Source organism: Phallusia mammillata, chromosome 5, assembly GCF_965637545.1.
Source record: "Phallusia mammillata chromosome 5, kaPhaMamm4.hap1.1, whole genome shotgun sequence".
Lineage (NCBI taxonomy): Eukaryota > Metazoa > Chordata > Ascidiacea > Phlebobranchia > Ascidiidae > Phallusia > Phallusia mammillata.
The window spans coordinates 24289416-24309507 of NC_137256.1; the positions used below are offsets into that span (position 1 = coordinate 24289416).

The 20092-nt window shown below is 37.4% G+C and overlaps 1 protein-coding gene across 1 annotated transcript; it reads right to left on the reverse strand.

The window, feature by feature from the left end:
• Positions 1–555: 555 nt before the first annotated feature.
• Positions 556–19270, reverse strand: LOC145230217 (serine/threonine-protein kinase greatwall-like). Its single transcript, XM_080095601.1, has 21 exons — positions 18900–19270; positions 18025–18162; positions 17320–17459; positions 16512–16600; positions 14156–14268; positions 12986–13159; positions 11573–11702; positions 10951–11121; positions 10402–10559; positions 9116–9275; positions 8432–8535; positions 7559–8006; positions 6967–7044; positions 5143–5263; positions 3446–3535; positions 2713–3166; positions 2532–2639; positions 2134–2443; positions 1904–2065; positions 1292–1393; positions 556–1112 (listed from the first exon to the last, which is right to left on the reverse strand). Exons 1-21 carry the CDS (start codon positions 19053–19055, stop codon positions 946–948), a joined length of 3573 nt encoding a protein of 1190 aa, XP_079951727.1. The 5' UTR covers positions 19056–19270; the 3' UTR covers positions 556–945.
• Positions 19271–20092: the final 822 nt, after the last annotated feature.

The following is a 20092-nucleotide window of genomic DNA, read 5'->3' on the forward strand; positions in this document are numbered from 1 at the left end:
TTTTTTGCTTTTAGGTATTGATATATTTGATAAAATTCAATCTGTATCGTCCATTTTAGTTTCTGTTTAACTTAGATTTCTACATACCGTTTTTTTATGAACAATATTTGAATAAATATAGACTTTTTTCCTGTTTGAAGCCTAACAATGTTTTTAGTTACCCGATATTGAGTGGCTTGTTGCTGGAATGTTCAATTTTCACAGGTTTTGCCTCCTACCTCATGTTTAAATCACGTTCAATCGAAATCGTCAAAATATCACATTGATCTGATATTTCAAATGTAGGCTTACATCACTGCATTTATTTAAGTGCAATTCGCGATTTAAGCGGTCGACCACAAAAGTATTATAATATATGTACCGCCAAGATTTTAGATAATAATTGGTTGCTTTGCGGAGATTATGGTCATTTGGTTCAAAATGCTCAGAGTTTAGATTGTGAAAGGGGTTCAATTACATGTTCACAAGTAAACGCACGCGACCCAGTGTAGAGAACTTTTAGAGCACGTTCGTGAAATAAAAACCTGTGATGCAAGTACGTGGAATAACAGACAATTGTTTAGTTCCATTTGGAGCTTTGTATTTTGGACAACGAAGACAGAAACAACATTAAAAGTTCAAGGGGGAAAACGGTTGAAGAGCAAATTAGCGCAAGATACCAAGTAGATGGGAGACATATACACGAAACAATGTACTCCTGGCATAGAGATAGATTTATACTAGAATAATTAGATTAATTTCAGCGCCTTAGTGCAGACAAACGACGTGGCTCTGTTAAGGGTAGAAACCGTGGGGAAAATGTTAAGCAATTTACTCTTTGTCCATTTGTTGTGAAAGATTTGAAATCGTAAAAAAATGTCGAGCTCTGGCAGCAAAAGTTAAGAATTCGGTTCTTACACCGTTGCCATGGGAACAAAGGGTAAAACGTGATTTCTCTCCGGGTCGTCATGGCAACGGATGTGGCGCGTGTGCTGCGGTTGACTTCCGTACATTGTTGCGCGGATCAAAATAGCACGTGTCTGTTTCACTGTCGGGTTGAGGGACGAACTCGGGTTGAACCGACAACAAATCGTGCCAGGGAAGATCGGAAAACATCGGATTGCTTCGGATATCTTCGGAAAATCAAAGGATAAGTTTGTGAAATGTTAAATTCATAAATGTGTGTTCAGTTGTCACATATTTGCCCATCATTATGATTATAAGATTTGGTTGAGTACCGAGCATCAAAAACCGCGGTGCACGGTACCTATACCTGATAAATAATGTGAAGTTGTAGTTTATTTTAAATCACCTTTTGAGCCTGCTCGATCGTTGGAATCTTTCGTTAGCAAATGACGAATCAATTTTACTGCGTCGTCTGGTAGAATTTCATCTCCTTCAGGCCACTCGATGTCTACAACGAGAAAAACAAATTTGCAACAAAATGGATGGTAAAAAATTTTGAAATAAACAAAGAAGCATTCAACCAATCAAAAGTCAGTGACGTCAAAATTATAACATGTCCATAAATCAAGTACATTTGCCGCTTGATAGGCTGCAGACAGTGCACACTGTTTCAACCTATAAGGTCTCATCAGTGCAGCTGCTGACGAGAGATCGGCCGTGTTAGCTAGTATGGCTTGCAGGCCCTAAACTTTTTTTTAGTAGTTTTCTGCCTTCTGACGACCATTCAAACCGATCTATACCGCTAATGAAAATCTGACATTTTTACCTGATTTTAAAATAAAATCAAAGGCTATAGCCTTTCCGTTTTTTCGATTTGGAGTGGGGTGATAATGTCGCAAAATACAGACCTAATTTGGGCCTACGTTGCAAAAAATATCAGATTGAGGCTTAAGTATAAAAAAACAGCTTATAACTTATACGCTGCCAGTCAAAACATGCATAACGCCATAGCTCTTACCGCCTTTCAGGATATTGGAGAAAATTTTCTCGAGACTTTCGTCAGAAAATGGGGTTACACCAACCATAAACTCATAGAGACAAACACCGAGGGCCCACCAATCCACCCCTGGGCCGTGGGGTTGCCGTAGCAACAATTCGGGGGCCAAATAGTCCGGGGTACCTGCAGGACAGTGGGTTAGGCTGAGTGGTATTGTTATGAAACAAAGTCAATTGATGCAGAAAACTCACCCCATATTCTCGATTCCATCTGGGAGTTTTTTCTGGGTCTTCTTACACTTCTGGGGGTCCGAAGTGGGGTCGGTTTGGGGGTGAATAGTCTATTAGCTGTGGGGGTGATAGCCAGGGGACGCAGGCGGTTTTTAGGGGTGCACAGTGACGTTCGAATCGACGGGGAGGGCTGAAAATTGAACCGGGTCGCTTGTTTGGGGGTATGTGGGGGAAAGGGAAGTTGTTTGGGGGTACGGGGATGAAATGGGACCGTTTTAGGGGTGTTGTGACGAAATTGGGTGATGCATTTGTTTAAAAATTGGGAATCTGTCTGAAAAACATTTAAAAAAAAACAATTATATTGAGTGTTAACAAGGAAGGAATAAAGATTTAAAACTCGTAAAAACAAGAGAGCTTACCCCGTGCCTGTGAGGGGTACGTGAAATTAACAAACCCAACGACGGGTTTTCCCCGTTTCCGTGTGAGGTCATCATGGAAAGGGGAATTCCCTCGACGTTGCCGTGATTCTGCAGAGGAAACAAAATGGCGTCGAAAAAAAGTTGCGACTCGTGCAGCAAACTTGTTGTCACATGATTCTACCTGCACACTGACGTCATTAACACGATTCTCGCCGTCTTTCGCGTTGCTATGGCAACCGAACGGCACGGGTTCGAGCTCTCCGTCGCTCTCTAGTGACGAAAGCGACGCGTCGTGTGGGTTAGGAGTGAACGGTACCGCATCGTCCTTCGTCAGGTCGTTCCAGCTCACTGAACGCGACCCACGTGACAGTCCAGCACGTGACCCAGCCGCGTTACGCATGGATGGTTTGCGGTGGTGATCTTTGGGACTGAGCGAATCGGGAAAGTTGTGTTCCAAAACGGGACTCAAAATTCTCCGGCTTTTGTTTATCGTCGTGTCTGTGACGTAATCGAGCTTCATGGGGGGATGGACCGCTATCGGTGAGATGTTACCCATTATGCAATGGTCGGTTGTACTTCCGGTGGCCTGGTCTTTGTGAATCGATGTGTTTCGGGATTTTGGCGAGGTACTGAATCTGCGTTGTTCAATGATGTGGTTTACGATCAGGTAGCTTAAGAGGCATGAGTAATTGCCTGTATTACTTGAAATGAAATGGCAGTTAACAAAACAAATATATGGCAAAAAATATATTTTGTTTTAGATTATGATCAAGTAAAAAGTATAAAACAACTTAAATAGTGATGATTTATTTGTAAGTAGTTCTAAACACATGGTTTGAATTGACATTATGGATTTGGTTACATAGAACAGTTGGGGTTTTATGAACTTGATCACAAGTGCCAGTATCACTTACCCAGTTGAATCGAGCCCCACTATTCCACTTTCCATACTAGTTCCACGACGCACTGCTTCATTATTTTGTTCATCTAGGAATGATGAATCACTGAGGCAAAAAACAAAGAATTATCAGCAAAAATATTCAGACAAACGATTTATAGATTTATTAGGGCTTGTTGTAGAGTGTAGCCCAGTACTTCAATGTTTTTATTGTTAGGAATTGCTTATCTTCCATTTTTTGACCACTACTGTTTAGAAACCCAGTCTAACATACTTCCAATGCATTTTGAACAAGCAATTTTAAACTATTTTCTAAATGTATGTTGGATTGTAAACTGGGAACAACAAATAATAATCAAAAAGACCATTTTTTATCACTTGGTTAGTTTAACACAGGGGTGTCCGAACTGCGGCCCACAGGCCAAATGCGGCCCCCGACGGCATTTTAAGTGGCCCGGGGCTGTTTTTTTTAAATTGTGTTGCGTATGGCCCGCCATAGTTTGGAACTTTGGATTAAGTTTTTGGGTTTGGGCGACGCTACATCACGCAAAAGCTTTCCATGGAACTTCATTTACCGGTAAAAAGAAAGGTGCTGATTCAACAAAATCACAAAATTTCCTTAAATCCTGTAAATTTGTGTCTTAATTCTGAAAAAACGTTGGCCCGCGGGCGTCTTTACCTGGTAAAATTTGGCCCCTGTTAAAAAAAGTTTGGACACCCCTGGTTTAACATATTTGAGCAAACCTTAATTTAAAGGAATATGTAACTTTATAGGACAGTTAGTAACATTATTGCCGAAACAAAATATAAATGCGGACCGGTTATAAGAACGATTTACCAGAAAACATTGGATTGTATAATAAATGTAACTGATACTCCTGCTCTAGATTTTAACAGCACATTAAAAACCAAGACACCAGTGTTTCTAATATAAAGACACTCTAAGCATGTGGACGAAATATGGAAATCTCCAAACATGTATGTGATTTTACTCTAGATGCTCTAGAGCAGTGGTTCTTAACCGGTGGGAAATTTCCCACCAGTGGGAAATTTAATGTTTTCGGTGGGAAATTATCTAAGTCAGGTAACCAAACTCGGTCCCGCGGGTCGAACCCGGCTTTGAATTAATCGTTGAAAGTTACTTTAATAATATTTTTCAGCAAAAACATGTAAGATTAATTTCAGCAAGGCTTACAAGACACATATAAATCCAAAGGCCGTTTGTTACATCACAGACAAGACTAAAGTATCAATGACTTTGCTATTGTGCACGAATAAAAGCCTTTCCTTTGTTCATTGTGATGCAATAAATGCCTATTGCAAGTAGAGGAGACTCTTCAATATTCCAAAAACTTTAATCTCTCACAGAAGCACTATTTAAACTAAATAAGATTGTAGTATACCTTTGGAGTTCCAGACCAAATCGCTTCACGAAATTATTTCATTAAAAGAAATTTTTTTTACGTTAACGTAGGGCACAAAACATCAGTATAAAAATAACAGAGTGGGAAATTCGAAGTTGGTGGTTGACTTTAGTGGGAAACCACACCAAAAAGGTTAAGAACCACTGCTCTAGAGTCTAGATCCTGCTCTAGATTTTAACAGTATGTTGAAAACCAAGACACCAGTGTTCCAAATATATAGGAACTTGGTTAAATCAGAATCAAAGTTTTGACTTAATTAAAATATCAAATCACAATCAAAATTATATACCTCATCTGAGGACGAGATATGAAAGACTCATCTCCGTTTCCCCTGATTAGTTCAATCGACTCATCATGTGCCGGAGTAGAGTGATGAATCCGAGTCTGTTCCGGCGAGGAGTGAAAAATTCCTATGTGGAAAAAAACAGGATTTTTTTCATAAAATTTCTCAGCAAAATCACTGACTTTATTTGGCTTTCATTGGCTAGTTTGATTGGTGTAAAAAATAGGCTGGGTAAAACACATAAAAACATTATATTTATACCATCACTGTTTAAAAAATAATTTGAAAATCTATAACACCACATAGGCAGGGCACATCAAATTTTGATGGGGTGAAAGCACAAATTTTGCAAAAGCACAAATCACTATATTATCTTGCTTAAACTTTGTACCATGTAAACACGGCATATATTATAACTGGGTTTATGCCTGTTTGTGACATTTTAAACAATTTTGGTCAATTATATAGGCAGTTTAAACTACATTCTTAGTCATTTTTTTAAGAGATTGTTTTCGGTAACAAATAAGCATCAAAATGAGGTTTTAATAAACTTTCCTCTTTGTTTAACTTGGAAATATTAACAAAACATCCAATATTTCAATGTGTTCATCTGTTAAATGAAAAGGAAAGTTTATGAAATAGGCACTGATACTGTATTCATGGAAAAATCTACTAACACCATAACTCATGTCAGCCGCATACTTAGCTAATTTTCTATAGGTGGCGGAAAGAGCACAAATCCTATTGAAAACGGTATATCTCAAAATATGCTGACGGTTAGGGCTATTAGGGTTGGGGTTAGGTATTAACTATAAAGATTCAATGAAATTTAGTTCTTAATGCAAAATATTTAAATTTTCCAAATTTTTAAACTTTTTTTCCAACCCTACCACTCTTTAGCTCAGCGGTTCCCAAACTTTTCTAAAATTTTTGCCTGGTGGACCCTTAGTAATTATTCTGATATTTCGCGGCCCTATAAAAATCAAAGACTACTATATAGGAAAATACAAAAACCACACCATTAAAAGAAAAAGCAAATTCGCTAACTAAAGACTAATACAAAGCAGGCATTACACCCGAGAAAGCTTTGTTATCGAATCACAATCATTGCTGTACATTGCGGACCCTCTAAAGCTGCTTTAAAGCTTTGAAAACTAATTCTGACTGCGGACACTCTGTAAATGCTGTGCGGACCCCATTTGGTCTGCAGACCCCAGTTTGGGGACCGCTGCTTTACCTGCTAAAAAAATAATTCAGCTCCTATGCCATCTAAATTTAGCTAAATGTGCGACTGATGTGAGTTATGGTGTTAGTAGCTCTACCATGTTTATGAGGTTATAATGTTTTCATGCACATCCATATTTCATTGTTTAAAACAGGATTTAAAATCTCTTGCAGCATATTAGCACAGCTACATAATCCTAAAGAGAACAAAACTAGAATTTTTAATGACATGGATCCTAATTTGTCATTGTATGAGTGGCTCAGGAAAAATAATGAATTAATATCTAGAAAAGAGTCAAATCTCTCATGAATCATAACATTGTGGACCACATTACAAAGTGGTTGAACAAATGGGATTTGACATTGACTCTTTAGCCTGCTACTTCCAACAAACTGGAGTGCAATAGCTAGTCTACACTAGCATATACAGCCAATATATTGTCACCAGTTGCACTGATGAGATATTGTAGGTCAAAACAGTGTGCATTGTCTGCAGGTAACTTTTCATTGTAAGCACACCGCTTTAAAACCACAAACAGTAGGTTCATCCGATACCTTAGGGTAGAACAAACCTTAATTGTTTATCAGAATTCAGAAACCACTTACTTGTGGCAGGTTGCTTGGGTGATAAACTTTCTGCTTCCGAGCTTAAAATACTTCCAAAATCGGAGGCACTGTTGTCAGCTGCAAAAGAATGAAATAGAAAGACTGTGGTAAACGGATGGAATTATTTGTAATACTAATAGAATAGGGACAGTCAGTTTGGCAACAGAATATCAAAACTGATGGTATTGTTATAGGGATGAGCCGTACCAAGCTTGAACCTGAGTACTCGGCACTGAGAATCGATGTTTTTGATGCTCGGTACTCGGTGGAGTAGTTGCATGAACTGGACAGAGCATTAAATTTGCATATTTATCTCCTCCTGCTAATCTACGAAACTAGTCTAAAAGATTTTCAAAACGATTGGCTGTTTTTAAAATGCGTTAGCTGGGGAAAAAACGCAAGCTAGAAACTGACGTGAAATTTGAAAGTGTTTGTGACATCACAATGCACCAAGCAGGCTTGGTCGAACACCGAGCACTAATGTGAGATGCTCAGTGTTCGACCAAAGAAAACATTTGCAGTTTTGGCCCATCCCTATTATTATATATTATAATATGGTACACAACTTAAAATAAACCTACTATTTTAGTACCTGAATTGTCGTGGTGGTTTGAACCTTGTTTGATCTTGTCCTCAAATGAAAGCTCCTTCAAACTCATGTCCATGTCAGATATGCTTTTCTCCAATGAAGTGGAATGGCGGTGAAACGAGTGCTGATTGGTCGACGATGCAAACGATGCATCGTGATTGGCTGAAACTACATTGTCACCTTTAGCCTTTTCCCTTAAATCATCCTTGCATGGAGTTTTGAGATCAGATGAACTCGAAAGTGCAAGGTCAGGTGACGACATTGACCTTGATAACTTTCCGTGTGGTGATGTTAAAGATAAATTGACTTGAGAAGTTTCTAAAAGTCCCAGATCGGGTTTTGGTACCGAGTTCAAACGAATACGAGGTACAGTCGATTGGTTGTGAGCGACCTCCGGTGACAAGTTTTGCTTGAGCCCGGCATTTTCAAAAACTGGTTGTACATGTTTGCTCTGCAACATAACAAGTGTCTGTGTTTAAAGACATGGTTCTCTACCTTTAATACATACATGACATTTTATTTTAAATTTGGTAACAGCTTTGTGGCTACCAGCGTTCTTTTTACTATGTGAAACTTGCCCGAAGTGGTTAAGGTTAGCGACCCCGGTACTAGAACATCAATAAATAGACTTTGCTTAAATCAATGGTTTAATACAACGACTGTAAATAGCTTTTATTTGCCTTATTTATTGTTGTGTAATAATAAGAATCGTTGTACGATAATGAAAAGAGTTTTATTGCATGGGCCCAATGGAAAGTGAGTACTTTGTTGTTTTGTTTATTGTTTATGTGTATATATTATAGTGTCAATAAATTACCTTTACATATCCCATTCTACCTATAACTTAGTTAAGTGCAGAATTTTTTTAATTTATACCTGCTGAGTTAGCCACAAGTTATCGATGTCTGTTGTGAGTCCTGAATGTCGACATGATTGGACCTTGCGTCGTTTCGAAGGATGGAACGGATATTTGACATGATCTGCAAAATTGCCCAGCAAAATATGATTAACTAGTGATGCAACAAACCTGCCTTAAAAATTACATTTCAGAACCAAAATTTTTTATTTAAAGTTTTAAACTTAAGCTTAAACGCTATTTTTTTCTAAAAAGTCTCCAAATGACCAATGACATAGTGATTTAGGCACAGAGAGGCTGAGTCTAAAGCAAGGGCTGAATCCAGTCCGATTTAATTAAACCCAGTGGTTCTCAATCTTACATGGATCACGTACCACCAAAAGACAATTCCACCTAAACCTTGTTTAAGTAGGTAAACCAAGAGATAAATCTATTTTTCTCGACCAGTCTGGCATATCTGGGAAACCAGCAAGGTTAGCGAATTGAAAAGAATGCCCAAGAAAAGAGTTTCGCCCAAATTCAGGACTGAACTGTTGGGTCAGTTGCAATTTTTAGATATGACTAAAAATGGGTTTAACAGAAAGTCCTGTACCACCGGAAAAGCTCTGACATGCCACTATTGTAACACGTACCACAAGTTGAGAACCACTGCTTTAAACTTAAGTATGTCTGGTCTGATTTTATCTCTTAGAAAGCTGAGTCACCTGAATTGTGGGCAATTTCACCACCCTCCGAGAAACAATGTCTGTAAGCGCCCTGTTCATCAATACTCATGTTCGAAGAATTCTTTTCATCCCCGGAGGAATGCCGTCTCTGCTTGCGACAGATCGCTGAAGGACTATCCATATTGCCAGATGGTTTACGCTGCACAACATTAATATTGTAAAAGCATTAAGCCTATAGATGTTAAGCTGCAGACAGTGCACACTGTTTCGACCTATCATGTCTCATCAGTGCAGCTGGTGACAAGATATCAGTTGGTAAGACATGTCTCTTTGGTAAGCGGCTCCCTACAAACTGGGGTGCCAAAGGAGGCTACATTATCTCATACGACCGATCTCTTGTCACCAGCTGTACTGATGAGGCCTATTAGGTTGAAACAGTGTGTACTGTCTGCAGCTAAACATATTGTTTAGAGATAGAAATTAGAATAGCAAAATCTGGGAAATTTCAATCCTTAGCTATTCCAAGTTTTTTTAACTAGAATAGCTTTAATCAGGTACAAATTTTAAATAGAGCCTATGGAATGCAAAAATATAAAAAAAATTACATTAACTATTTCAGAATGCTTCTGGAAAGGTTTGTATTGTCCATTCCAAGCTATACAGGGTGTATAAGAAACACCTGTTGGTAGAATCAGGGGTCAGTAGATGCCAGTCAGTAAGGGATTTGTTACCAGACAGTGCAAATGCATTGTGCATGTAAGGCATAAGACAAGTCGGGAAATTTTTGATATCCAAGTAAAATCAGTTGACAATCTTACAAAGAGAAAATATATTTCACTATTAGAGCATCTATAAAGGGCAATAAAATAGATTAAAATTAGAAAAGGCTAATAGTTTCTTCACAAACATGACCATTCCTCAACTGAAAACCTAACAGACTAAACCGACTTTGAGCACCCAATAAAAGATAAGAAACGCATGAAAGATAAAAAACGTAAAAAGCAAAGACACATGTGTGCTTTTTTTCGCCTTTTACGCATTTTTTATCTTCAATCCCATTTATTGCTTTTTTTAGACACTGAGGGTGCTTTTTTGTGAAATAAATTTGTTCTTTATAAGATTGTAAACTGACTTTAACCTGGAAATAAATATTTCCCAATTTGTGATTTACACATAATGAAAGATGGAAATCGCTGCAAGAAAGGTAATAGAACAGGGTATAATTCTTAGAATTAATTTACCAGTAGGACATAAGAAACACAACAGAGATTTTATTCCTAACTGTTTGCTTTCCTACTACCAAATGAATTTTTAGAGTAACACACCTCAAATACATCATCTTGGGTAGCCTCAGTGCAGCCTGATGTGTCGGCAGCAGCAACACTTAAGTGTTTGTGAAACGAACGACGCCCGTCTGAAGAAACTGATGAGTCACCCGACACAGCATTTATTGTGGGAGTGAGGCAAGTAGGGGAAATGTAATCTAAAAAACAGTGACACAGTAATTAAATTGTTACCATGCAAAATGGGGTCGTTTGGGTCATTTGTCATTTCATTGGGGGTTACCAAACATTTTTCACTGCGGCAGGATAAGCCGCATAGTTTACATGCCCCTACTTAAATTCTGGTGATGCGACTGTTAAATTGTATAGTTGGACTCAAGTTTTGAGAATATCATAATTTTGGCACACATACGATTTGGCAAACTAAAAAATGCGGTCGCAGGCCGTATGCAATGACCCCTGCATTGTGAGTTACCAAAAAATTAACCATATGTGATTGATGTTTGAGAGTGTTAGTTCTGAATAATCGATTTATCTCTTGCAAAAGGGTTCTAAAAACTTCTAAAGGGAATAAAACAGAGCCCAACTTACTCAGTATATTGTTATGTCGTGCTGCAAAATGTCTCCCACAAGTTTTCATTTTACTCCCCGACATTTTTAGGCTTCCAGGAGTTTGCATAAGAAGACTCCGCTTTTCTGACTCTTCAAGAGGGGAAAGCAAATCTCGTACAGAAGTAATTGACCCCGACATTGAACCTATGCCTGAAAAAACAGTGTTACTGTAAAAAAATGTTTAGGTTACTATGATTTTTTTCCGTTGGACACAAGATTTTGTCCAACATAAAATTAAAACTTAGTATATATTGCAGCGACCTCACTACCATGTTCACTTATGCGCATTGAAGCCATTTACTTTTTTTTATTTAGCGCCATTGCCTCCTTATAAACGCCTGTTTCGCATTGCTCTACCTCTTGCACTTTAATCACATCACTCTCTTTTACGCATTTTTGCTTGTGTGCTCGCAATATTTCATTCATTGCCCTGAAGAAGCCCTACTGTTCTGGTGGGTAAAACGTGAGCACAAATACAAGATCTTGAAAAAACAACTAGTATTCTGTTTACAATTACACCAGTTGAATGACAAATTTGTTAAATTAACTTTTGTTATTGGACAAGCGAGTTTTGCAGTTTACATAGTTTTTAAATCCAAACCTCTTTCCCGAGCCAACACCATTCTGGCTGGAGTATCTGTTATTGCTTGCTCATCTTTTATATTTGAATCAGGCGGCGTAATTTTATCGGCTTCTGTTAATCCGTTTTCATCCATTGCAGCCTGGGAACCCTAAAAAAATGGAGAATTTAATGTGTTTTGTCAAAAACAAATAGTCAAGGGCATTGGAGTTCTAGGTACTATAACATTGCATGTTTCAGTGGTAATGTAGGGGCTGGAAACTTACAGCTCACAGACCATATGTACCTTTGGATGACTATGTCTGGCTATCACACTACACAAATCTTAGTTGCATTTTCTAACTCAATATATATCAAGATATGAATGCAGTAAACCTCAGGTAAACCCGTCTCTGTTAATCTGTATCTTCCCCTAATTTAGATAAAACTTTAGGTACAAATGATTTGTAATGTTTTCTTAACAAAAAGTTTCGGTTTATTTAGATTATTTTAGAAAAACCGGAGAAAAAGTGTTCTTTCCATATTTCCTAATTCGGATTTTTCAAGTTTCAAAAGAAAATTTGTACATCAAACCATGTTGTAGTTACATAGTGATTTATGCTTATTGTTTGCTACTTGTTATACTACATTGTTTCCCACTGTTTATAACATCACAAAGCATAGACACTAGGTTAACTGATTTCATTAAATTGTAACAGTCAATTGCGCAACTTGTCGCCCACCAAGTTTTACGGCATATTAGGTTTCAAGATGAAAACATATGGCAAATTCACTGTTTTACAATCTGAGATCATTGTAGACTAAATGTTCCCAAACAGCAACATTAGCCTAAAGGGCCAATGACTTTTCACAAGCTGCACTGAAGACTTCGAAATGGTGTGCTCAGTTGTGGGATTCAAATTTTTGTCAGCCGGTTTTATCACAAAAGTCAATTTTTTAACTGGTTATGTTACAAAAAGTCCATTGACAGTAACCAGTAATGCTAACCGGTTCGCTGATCTCATAAAATTGCGTGAGATGGTTCTATAAAGCCAGTGCGAACCGACTGAATCTTATGACTGTGTGCCATCTCTCCCACTATCAATCAGCCTAATTCAGGGGTGGCCAAACTTTTTTACCAGAGGGCCAAATTTGCAACTGTCTTGCCACTGGAGGGCCGGATTAAATGAGATTTACGTAAAATTTGTCGCAACTGGTTGCCATCTTTATTAAAATATATATTATTGTAGTAGAATAACAATAAATAACACCATCTTGTTTATCACTTGTATTTAATAAAAGGTTTATATATGTTCACAGTGGTAAATATGGTGCTTGGAAAAAAACCAGGCAAGGTGTTTGGCGGGCCGGATTAAACAGGACTGGGGGCCGGATGCGGCCTGCGGGCCGTAGTTTGGCCACCACTGGCCTAATTTATTGCAAAGCAATGTGTACCTGTGCTGTGTTTTCTTTTCCAGCAATCAGTGGACTGTTTACTGAAGGCAGATAGCCTTTATTCCCGGATTGTAGCTCATCAAAAGAAAATCTCCGGGCTCCAAGTCGTAGAGCTTGGCTACGGCGACCGGTGAAGGCTGGGCTTGCCAGGTGTCGAGATGATGGGGAGTTTTGCTGCAATTAATTACAATATTGTTTGTTACTAAAAGCCTTAGTGCAGGAGTCAGCAACCTTTTCGGTGGCGCATGCCAATTTACTTGTTATTTTCATGTGGTAATGAACCTGCATGCCAACATTTTTCTAAATAATAGTGGTTCTTGCCAGCAGATATCAATAATAAAGAGAAAGCAGAGTGTTTTGTGCATGCAAGACAGAATTTTCAGACAATGGCATGATAAAAACTATGAACAAGCAATGTAACAAGTTAAATTGTTACTTCGATATAAACACGAAAATCGGTTGGCGTGTCATGAAAAACCACATGACAATCATGGCACACATGCCAGGGGTTGCCGACCCCTGCCTTAGTGCAAAGGTTTTCACCTGGGGAGGAATTTACTTTAATTTTTAAACGTGGTTTGTAAATAGACAGTTTATCTCTGGGTATATGACCTGTAAAGTTAATAAAAGAGTAAGACCAAACTTTAAATAATCTTTATGTGGTTTAACATCTACTATGTAGTATATTAGGGAGGAATGAATATGTTTAAAATTGTAAAGTGAGGAATTAATTGAAAAAAGTTGAGAACCACTGCCTTCATTTCCGTTATTTCCAGTCACATTTATGCCCATTTCATGATAAATGATGCAACGTGTAAAATAAAAGCAAGTTTGAAAAGCAAATCATCAAAAATTAACATGGCAAAAAATTAGAAAGTCCTTGCACTAAAAGTTGGCCAGGGATTTTGTTTGAATTAAAACATCACTCAGAAGCCCTTTAAGTGCATAACACTAGTTTAAATCAGTAGTTTATACGATTAACTGTTGCAACTGTGTCCCATGGTTTTTACACAACATTGTTGCAGCATAATGACTGCAAATATAACCGGTCAGTGCTACTCGGTCAGGTATATATACATGATATTCGGTATCGTTACTCGCTTCAAAATCTATGATCGTCCCATCACAACTACTAAGATTGCCAACACTAATATTTCAATTGTTACTTACGAAGTTAAAATTGGTGATGAGGGAAAGGACTTGACCGGGAGTTCGAAAATATTCTCTGTTGTTGGGTTTCGATGTCGCTGAAGGTGTTTTTACAACATCTGACATGTTTAAGTCTAAACAATAAGAAACAATGTTATACCAGGTTTAAACAGTGTGCACTGTCTGCAGCTTATCATCTATTGGCTCACATGCTTTTACATTGATACTGTGACAATAAGCCGGTCAAATACGGTCAATTGACCGGTCAATTGACCGGTCAATTGACAGCACTTTATTTAACCGGTCAAATACTATTTTTAATTTCAAAAATAAAATGTGGTAAATTTTCTTGGACTTGCTTTTTGGTTGTTGAAAAGGGTAATTTATTTCTAATAACCCTCAGGTAGAACAGTATAGGGCATACTCTTGTATTAATAAGTGATTTTTAAGCTAATGTAGATGTGTTTTGTTCATTTGAAAAAAATCCCATAACAATTAGGATATATTTTTCATTTGAAATTAAGATCTGATTTACGTTATGGCAAACTTTGCAAGGTTTCCAATGCAATTAAAAAACATGGATCACTTCCAGCACCGTTTTATCTTAATAAATTTGAGTGTGATAGGTCCATGAGGGGAAGTTAGTTCATTGGTATTTACTTAGGCATTTTGCAAATGTTGCACATTATTACTGACAGATAAAAAATCTAAGTAATTTAAACCATCTGTGTAAACTTGTAGGCCCACAGTCCTTTTTTCTATAGTTGATCCAAAAATTGTTTGTAGCTATATATTTAGCTTATAATTGCCCAGAATAGATTTTTGTAGATAAGTTACTGTTCAGTACTTATTGGGATAAAGTACGTACATATCAAGCTTTTGTATATTCCTTTTTTGTCATGAATGGACAACAGCTTAACAGCATAAATTACGATTTTAAGCAGGATAAGCGAGTTTTGCAGTTAAATCTCAGTCAAAATTAGACTTTAATCTGATGTATATAGAATATTATGAAAATCCAGTTCACAAATGTGATTACTGAATGAAAATTACAGACACACAGATGGGGCCATTGATGAAATGAAGCATGCAATGCAGTCGGAAAAGTCTGTAATATAATATAAACTGAACATTTCCTATTTCACAAACAAATTTACATGAGTTGAAACCTTCATTTCCATTACTTATGGTTTAGAAGAAGATTAAACTTCCAACTTTTAACTAAAATTGCAATTTAATAATGGGAATAGTATTTGACCGATATTTGACCTATTTGACAAGTATTTGACCGGTCAATTGACCAGATTTTATTTGACCGGTCAAATGCCCAACCCTATTTAAACCTCAAGGGCAAAAAAGATTGTTTGAAATGCTAACTGGAGTTGGCAGTAGGACAGAATACCCCCCAAAAAACTTATTCCAGGTTCATACTTTGCTATACATATAAAACTATAAATAAAACAAAATCCATGTTAAAGCAACTAAGTGTCAAATTGCTGTAAAACTCAACAGTGACCAGGCAAACCCCTAATAACAATAATCGGTAGAATGATAAATATTGGCACCCAAAATTAGGTTATTCTTAAATCAAAAAGCACATATTTTTCAACCCACAAGGTCTCATCTGTCAATTATGCACAGTTGTGGGTAGGTGAGGCATGATTTTTCAGCTTGTTGCTCCCAACAAACTGGAATGCTGTTAGATTGCTACATTGGCTCATACGGCCAGTCTCTTGTGACCAGCTGCACTGATAAGACTTTATAGGTTGAAACCAGGGAGTCAAACCGGAACTTAACCCGAACCCGCGAACCGGTTTGAGCGGTTAATTTCATTAAACCCGAACCGAACCCGAACCGCTAATTACGATTTTCTAAAAACCCGAACCGGAGTTGAACCCTATATTTTGTTTGGCGTTGGACCCGAACCGGAACTGAACCAGTAAACAATGCAGTCTGTTTTATATTTTGCGTTTTTTTTCAAAATAACGTACTTAAGAATACGCAAGATAACACTTACAGGGCGTGTCAAAAATAACAAAATGTGGTCAAAACTGTCAAAAATCTTGTGGGGTTTGATAAGAGCGGGGAAGTTGATAGGTAGAATTAAATTGAAACGAATGAAAGTTTGAACCAGTTTAAAAACCGCAAACCGGTTCGGACCGGATAATTTGCCCAAACCGGAACAAAACCCGAACCCGAAAATACACATTTTTAAAAACCTGAACCGGACCCGAACCCTTAAAAACAAAACGAAGTGAATGCGAACCGAACCTGAACCCGTATGACAAGCGGTTCGACTCCCTGGTTGAAACAGTGTGCACTGTCTGCAGCTTCGCATTTATTTGCTCGATGCTTTTGTACAAATGTAATATATTACCTCGATCAAGGGAAACAGATGACAAACCAAAGTCTGTGAGTTTGATGTGTCCTTGTGCAGTGATCAGCATATTGTCAGGCTTTAAATCTCTGTGGAAAATGAACTGATATTTCAAACACGATGTAAGTAGTCACTGAAACCACTAAAAGAAGTTAACTCCATAATCACTCTTAAATCGATTAGTCAACCAAAAGGTTATAGTTTTGATGTGTACCATATTTACTCGATTATAAGCTGCAGCTTATAGTGTTTTTTACCTGACGTTTGTGCAGCTTATAATCAAGGGCGGCTTACAATCGAGGGTGGCTTACATTTTTATTTTATACCGATATAATTTCTACACTCCAACGTTTTAAATTATTTGGGGTTCAAAACATGTATGCATCTACAGATTATACGTCGATATACGTTCTGCTGGGTACAATTATCAACGTAACTTACAGATATGGGCAAATAGTTATACTATGTAACAACAGAAAAGTGTATTATGAAACAATAATACATAAAATTCCAGCATGTGCAGTGTTTTTTTAAGGTGTTTTGGGGGACCGAAACGGTCTCTTAAAACTACTTAGCGGTCACCCAAACCAAACCTTAAAAAAAAACCTGAGCATGTGGCTTACAATCGAGGGCGGCTTACATTATTTTTTTTAAACCTCAACATGTGGCTTACAATCGAGTAATATGGTATGTCCATTTTCATTAGGAGAGAAGGTACTCAAATTAACTTCAAATTAAGGAAGCATGTATTAAACCAAAAATTTACAGAGTGCAACATAAACATGTAAGAATAAAAACAGTTTCAAACCTGTGTACAATGCCATGTTTGTGGAGATACTCAAGTGCTAAAGTGACTTCTGCTGCATATAAAATTGCAATACTTTGATCAAAGTAGCCAAGTACTGCCAGCAACGACTTGACATCGCCACCAATGATGTATTCCATAATCTAAAAACAAGTCGGTCATTTTGCATCTGCATCAACACAAATGTCATGTATAACAGAACACCAGATTGTTAACATTGTCAATTGCACATGTGCTGCAACCCAAAGTTGTGAGATTTTTTTGGGTCACCTGTTTTAGTAATGAGGCAATTCACTTCTTAACTTTATAACTTAACATTTATTGCCAAAGCTTTGAGCAGTTGTGCAATGAGTTTACAGAAATTTTCTTTGGTGTGTAATGGTAGGTAATGTTTGTGACTGCATAGATTAGTTGATAGATCACGGTATAGTGTAGTCTGGCTGATAATGAATTAGTTCAAACGTTTTCAGGCTAAATGGGAATGTTGGGTCCAACAAACAAAACATTTCTAAACTGACATAGTAATTTTTTATCAAAACCAAATTTTTAAAAAATGTTCCTCTTTTACACACAAAAAATGCAACCAAAACAGTAATTATATATGTAACTGTATCATAAAAAAAACTGATTTCTGAAGTATTTGGATAGCCCAAAAAAGTTTGGGACCCACAGATATCGGATATATATGTATTTATGCTTCGTAATTACCAAGTAAATATCCAAAGGTGTCTCGAGTGAGTAAAACAGATGAACGATGAATGGACTTTTGCTCAGGGCCATCGCTTTCCTCTCACACAAAACATTTTTCGTCATGTTTTTCCTCACCATTTTACTTTTCTTCATAACCTGAAAAAGCAATTATTGTAACTAAACACCGTTTGATTTTAATTAAAAACATTTTTTTGCATTAAATTTTGGACAATTTTAGTGAATCAAAGTTCTTTTATAGTGATGGAACAGGTACCCGGTACTCGGTAATCGGTATCGATGGTATCGAACGATTTCAGTGGTATCGAAATTTTTTGTCTCAGTTTTCGATACCAACAGGCGAGTACCGAAGGTCATTTACACCATAAGAATACGGGCAACTTTATGCCAATATTTGCTTCGGACAGCATAAAATGGGAAAAAAGTTCCGCCAGGTTACGTATATTTCTTTCACTATCGTATGGAGACTACATTTTTCTGCATGTGTGTGTGCGTACGCCTGTACCCCGGCCATGACAGATAAATTAGCCAGTGATATACAACTAAGTACAACACTGTACTTAAGTACTCGGTAATCGTACTCGGTAATCGGTATCGAAGGTATATACATGTGGTACTCGTACTCTGTATCGGTACTCGCTTCAAAACCTGGTATCGTCCCATCACTATTCTTTTATATTTCATGCTGAACCCCATGAAATATAAAAGAATAGTGATGGACGTAGCCAATTGCTAGTTTGGAAAACATCCCAGTTATTTAGAATTGCGATGTGAAAAAACCTATGTGAAAAAAAAACTAGCTGCTGTGGACAACAAATTTAAAAACAAACACTAGTAAATATCAAACTAGGTTAATTGAGCCCATTTATATATACCTTAATTGCATAAAGATGACTATCAGTTTTTCGTTTTCCCAAATAAACTTGACCGAAAGCACCCTGACTGATGGGTTTAATAATGATGAAGTCATTCACATCAGGGGGCTTCGGGATGGGAATTGAAACATCGGCATCTTCTGTTGAAGTGTTCATTGTTGAAATGTTTGATCTTGAACAGTAGGTGTCAGTGTAGAGCCCATATGCACACAGTTAGATATGAGACTGCTTTGCTGCCACCATTGATGAAATATTTTTGGTAGTCACTATTTAACAACACGATAACGAAACAAACACTTTATGCAGAGTACAATGTCATTGCACTAGAATGTTTTTTGCATACTCTTCTAAAAATCTAAGACATAAACAAAACAAAATAATTGTTTAATGTATATTTACCAAAATATACCAACACTGAATTTCTTTAAGAAGTTCTGGATATGTTTGTAACATTTTGCAATAAAATTTGTCACCTGTTAAAAACTAATGCCAACTCCTTTAACTATGTTTTTCTGTAATGTTATATGGACAACACATCAAAAATGCAGCCTTTTATCTTTCACTCTTAAATTGGCAAGCCTAAATATAATTATATGTTCAGCTTTTAACACACAAAATCATAGGCGCCGTGCACGGGTATGTCAGGCATACCAGAGAATTGGACCAACGTTAGTCATTAATCATGCATTATGTGCTTTTTAAAAATTATTCTGATCTTTTAACCAATATGTAACAAACAACATTAATTTTAATCGAGCTGTTGTCCCGTTACCCTTGAATGCCATTCACTACAAGTTACTGTGAAACATCCTCAAGCAGCATTGGGGATTAAACTATTGCAGCATGGTAAAAAGCACAACAGTGCTGTTGCGTGGAGAGGTACAGGCACTGGTGCACACTTACACAGGTTGGCAGGGTGGCGCTGCCGACCACGGGAGAAACAAGTTTTGCATTTGGGAACTAAATTATGCAAATATGGTCCACTCTTTGGCAACAACAAATGTAAGGTAAGTCAGGCGTTATAGAAAAATGTCTAAAAAACTATAGTGTTGCGCCAGGTTGTGAAAAGTTTATGGCAGGTCAGGCGTGTGCAATGTAATGTCACCGCCATCATGCACAAACATGTACCAGGTGCAAAAGGCCTTAGCGGTAGAACTGCATTGTGCAAAGCTTCTATAATCTCAATCCTACCT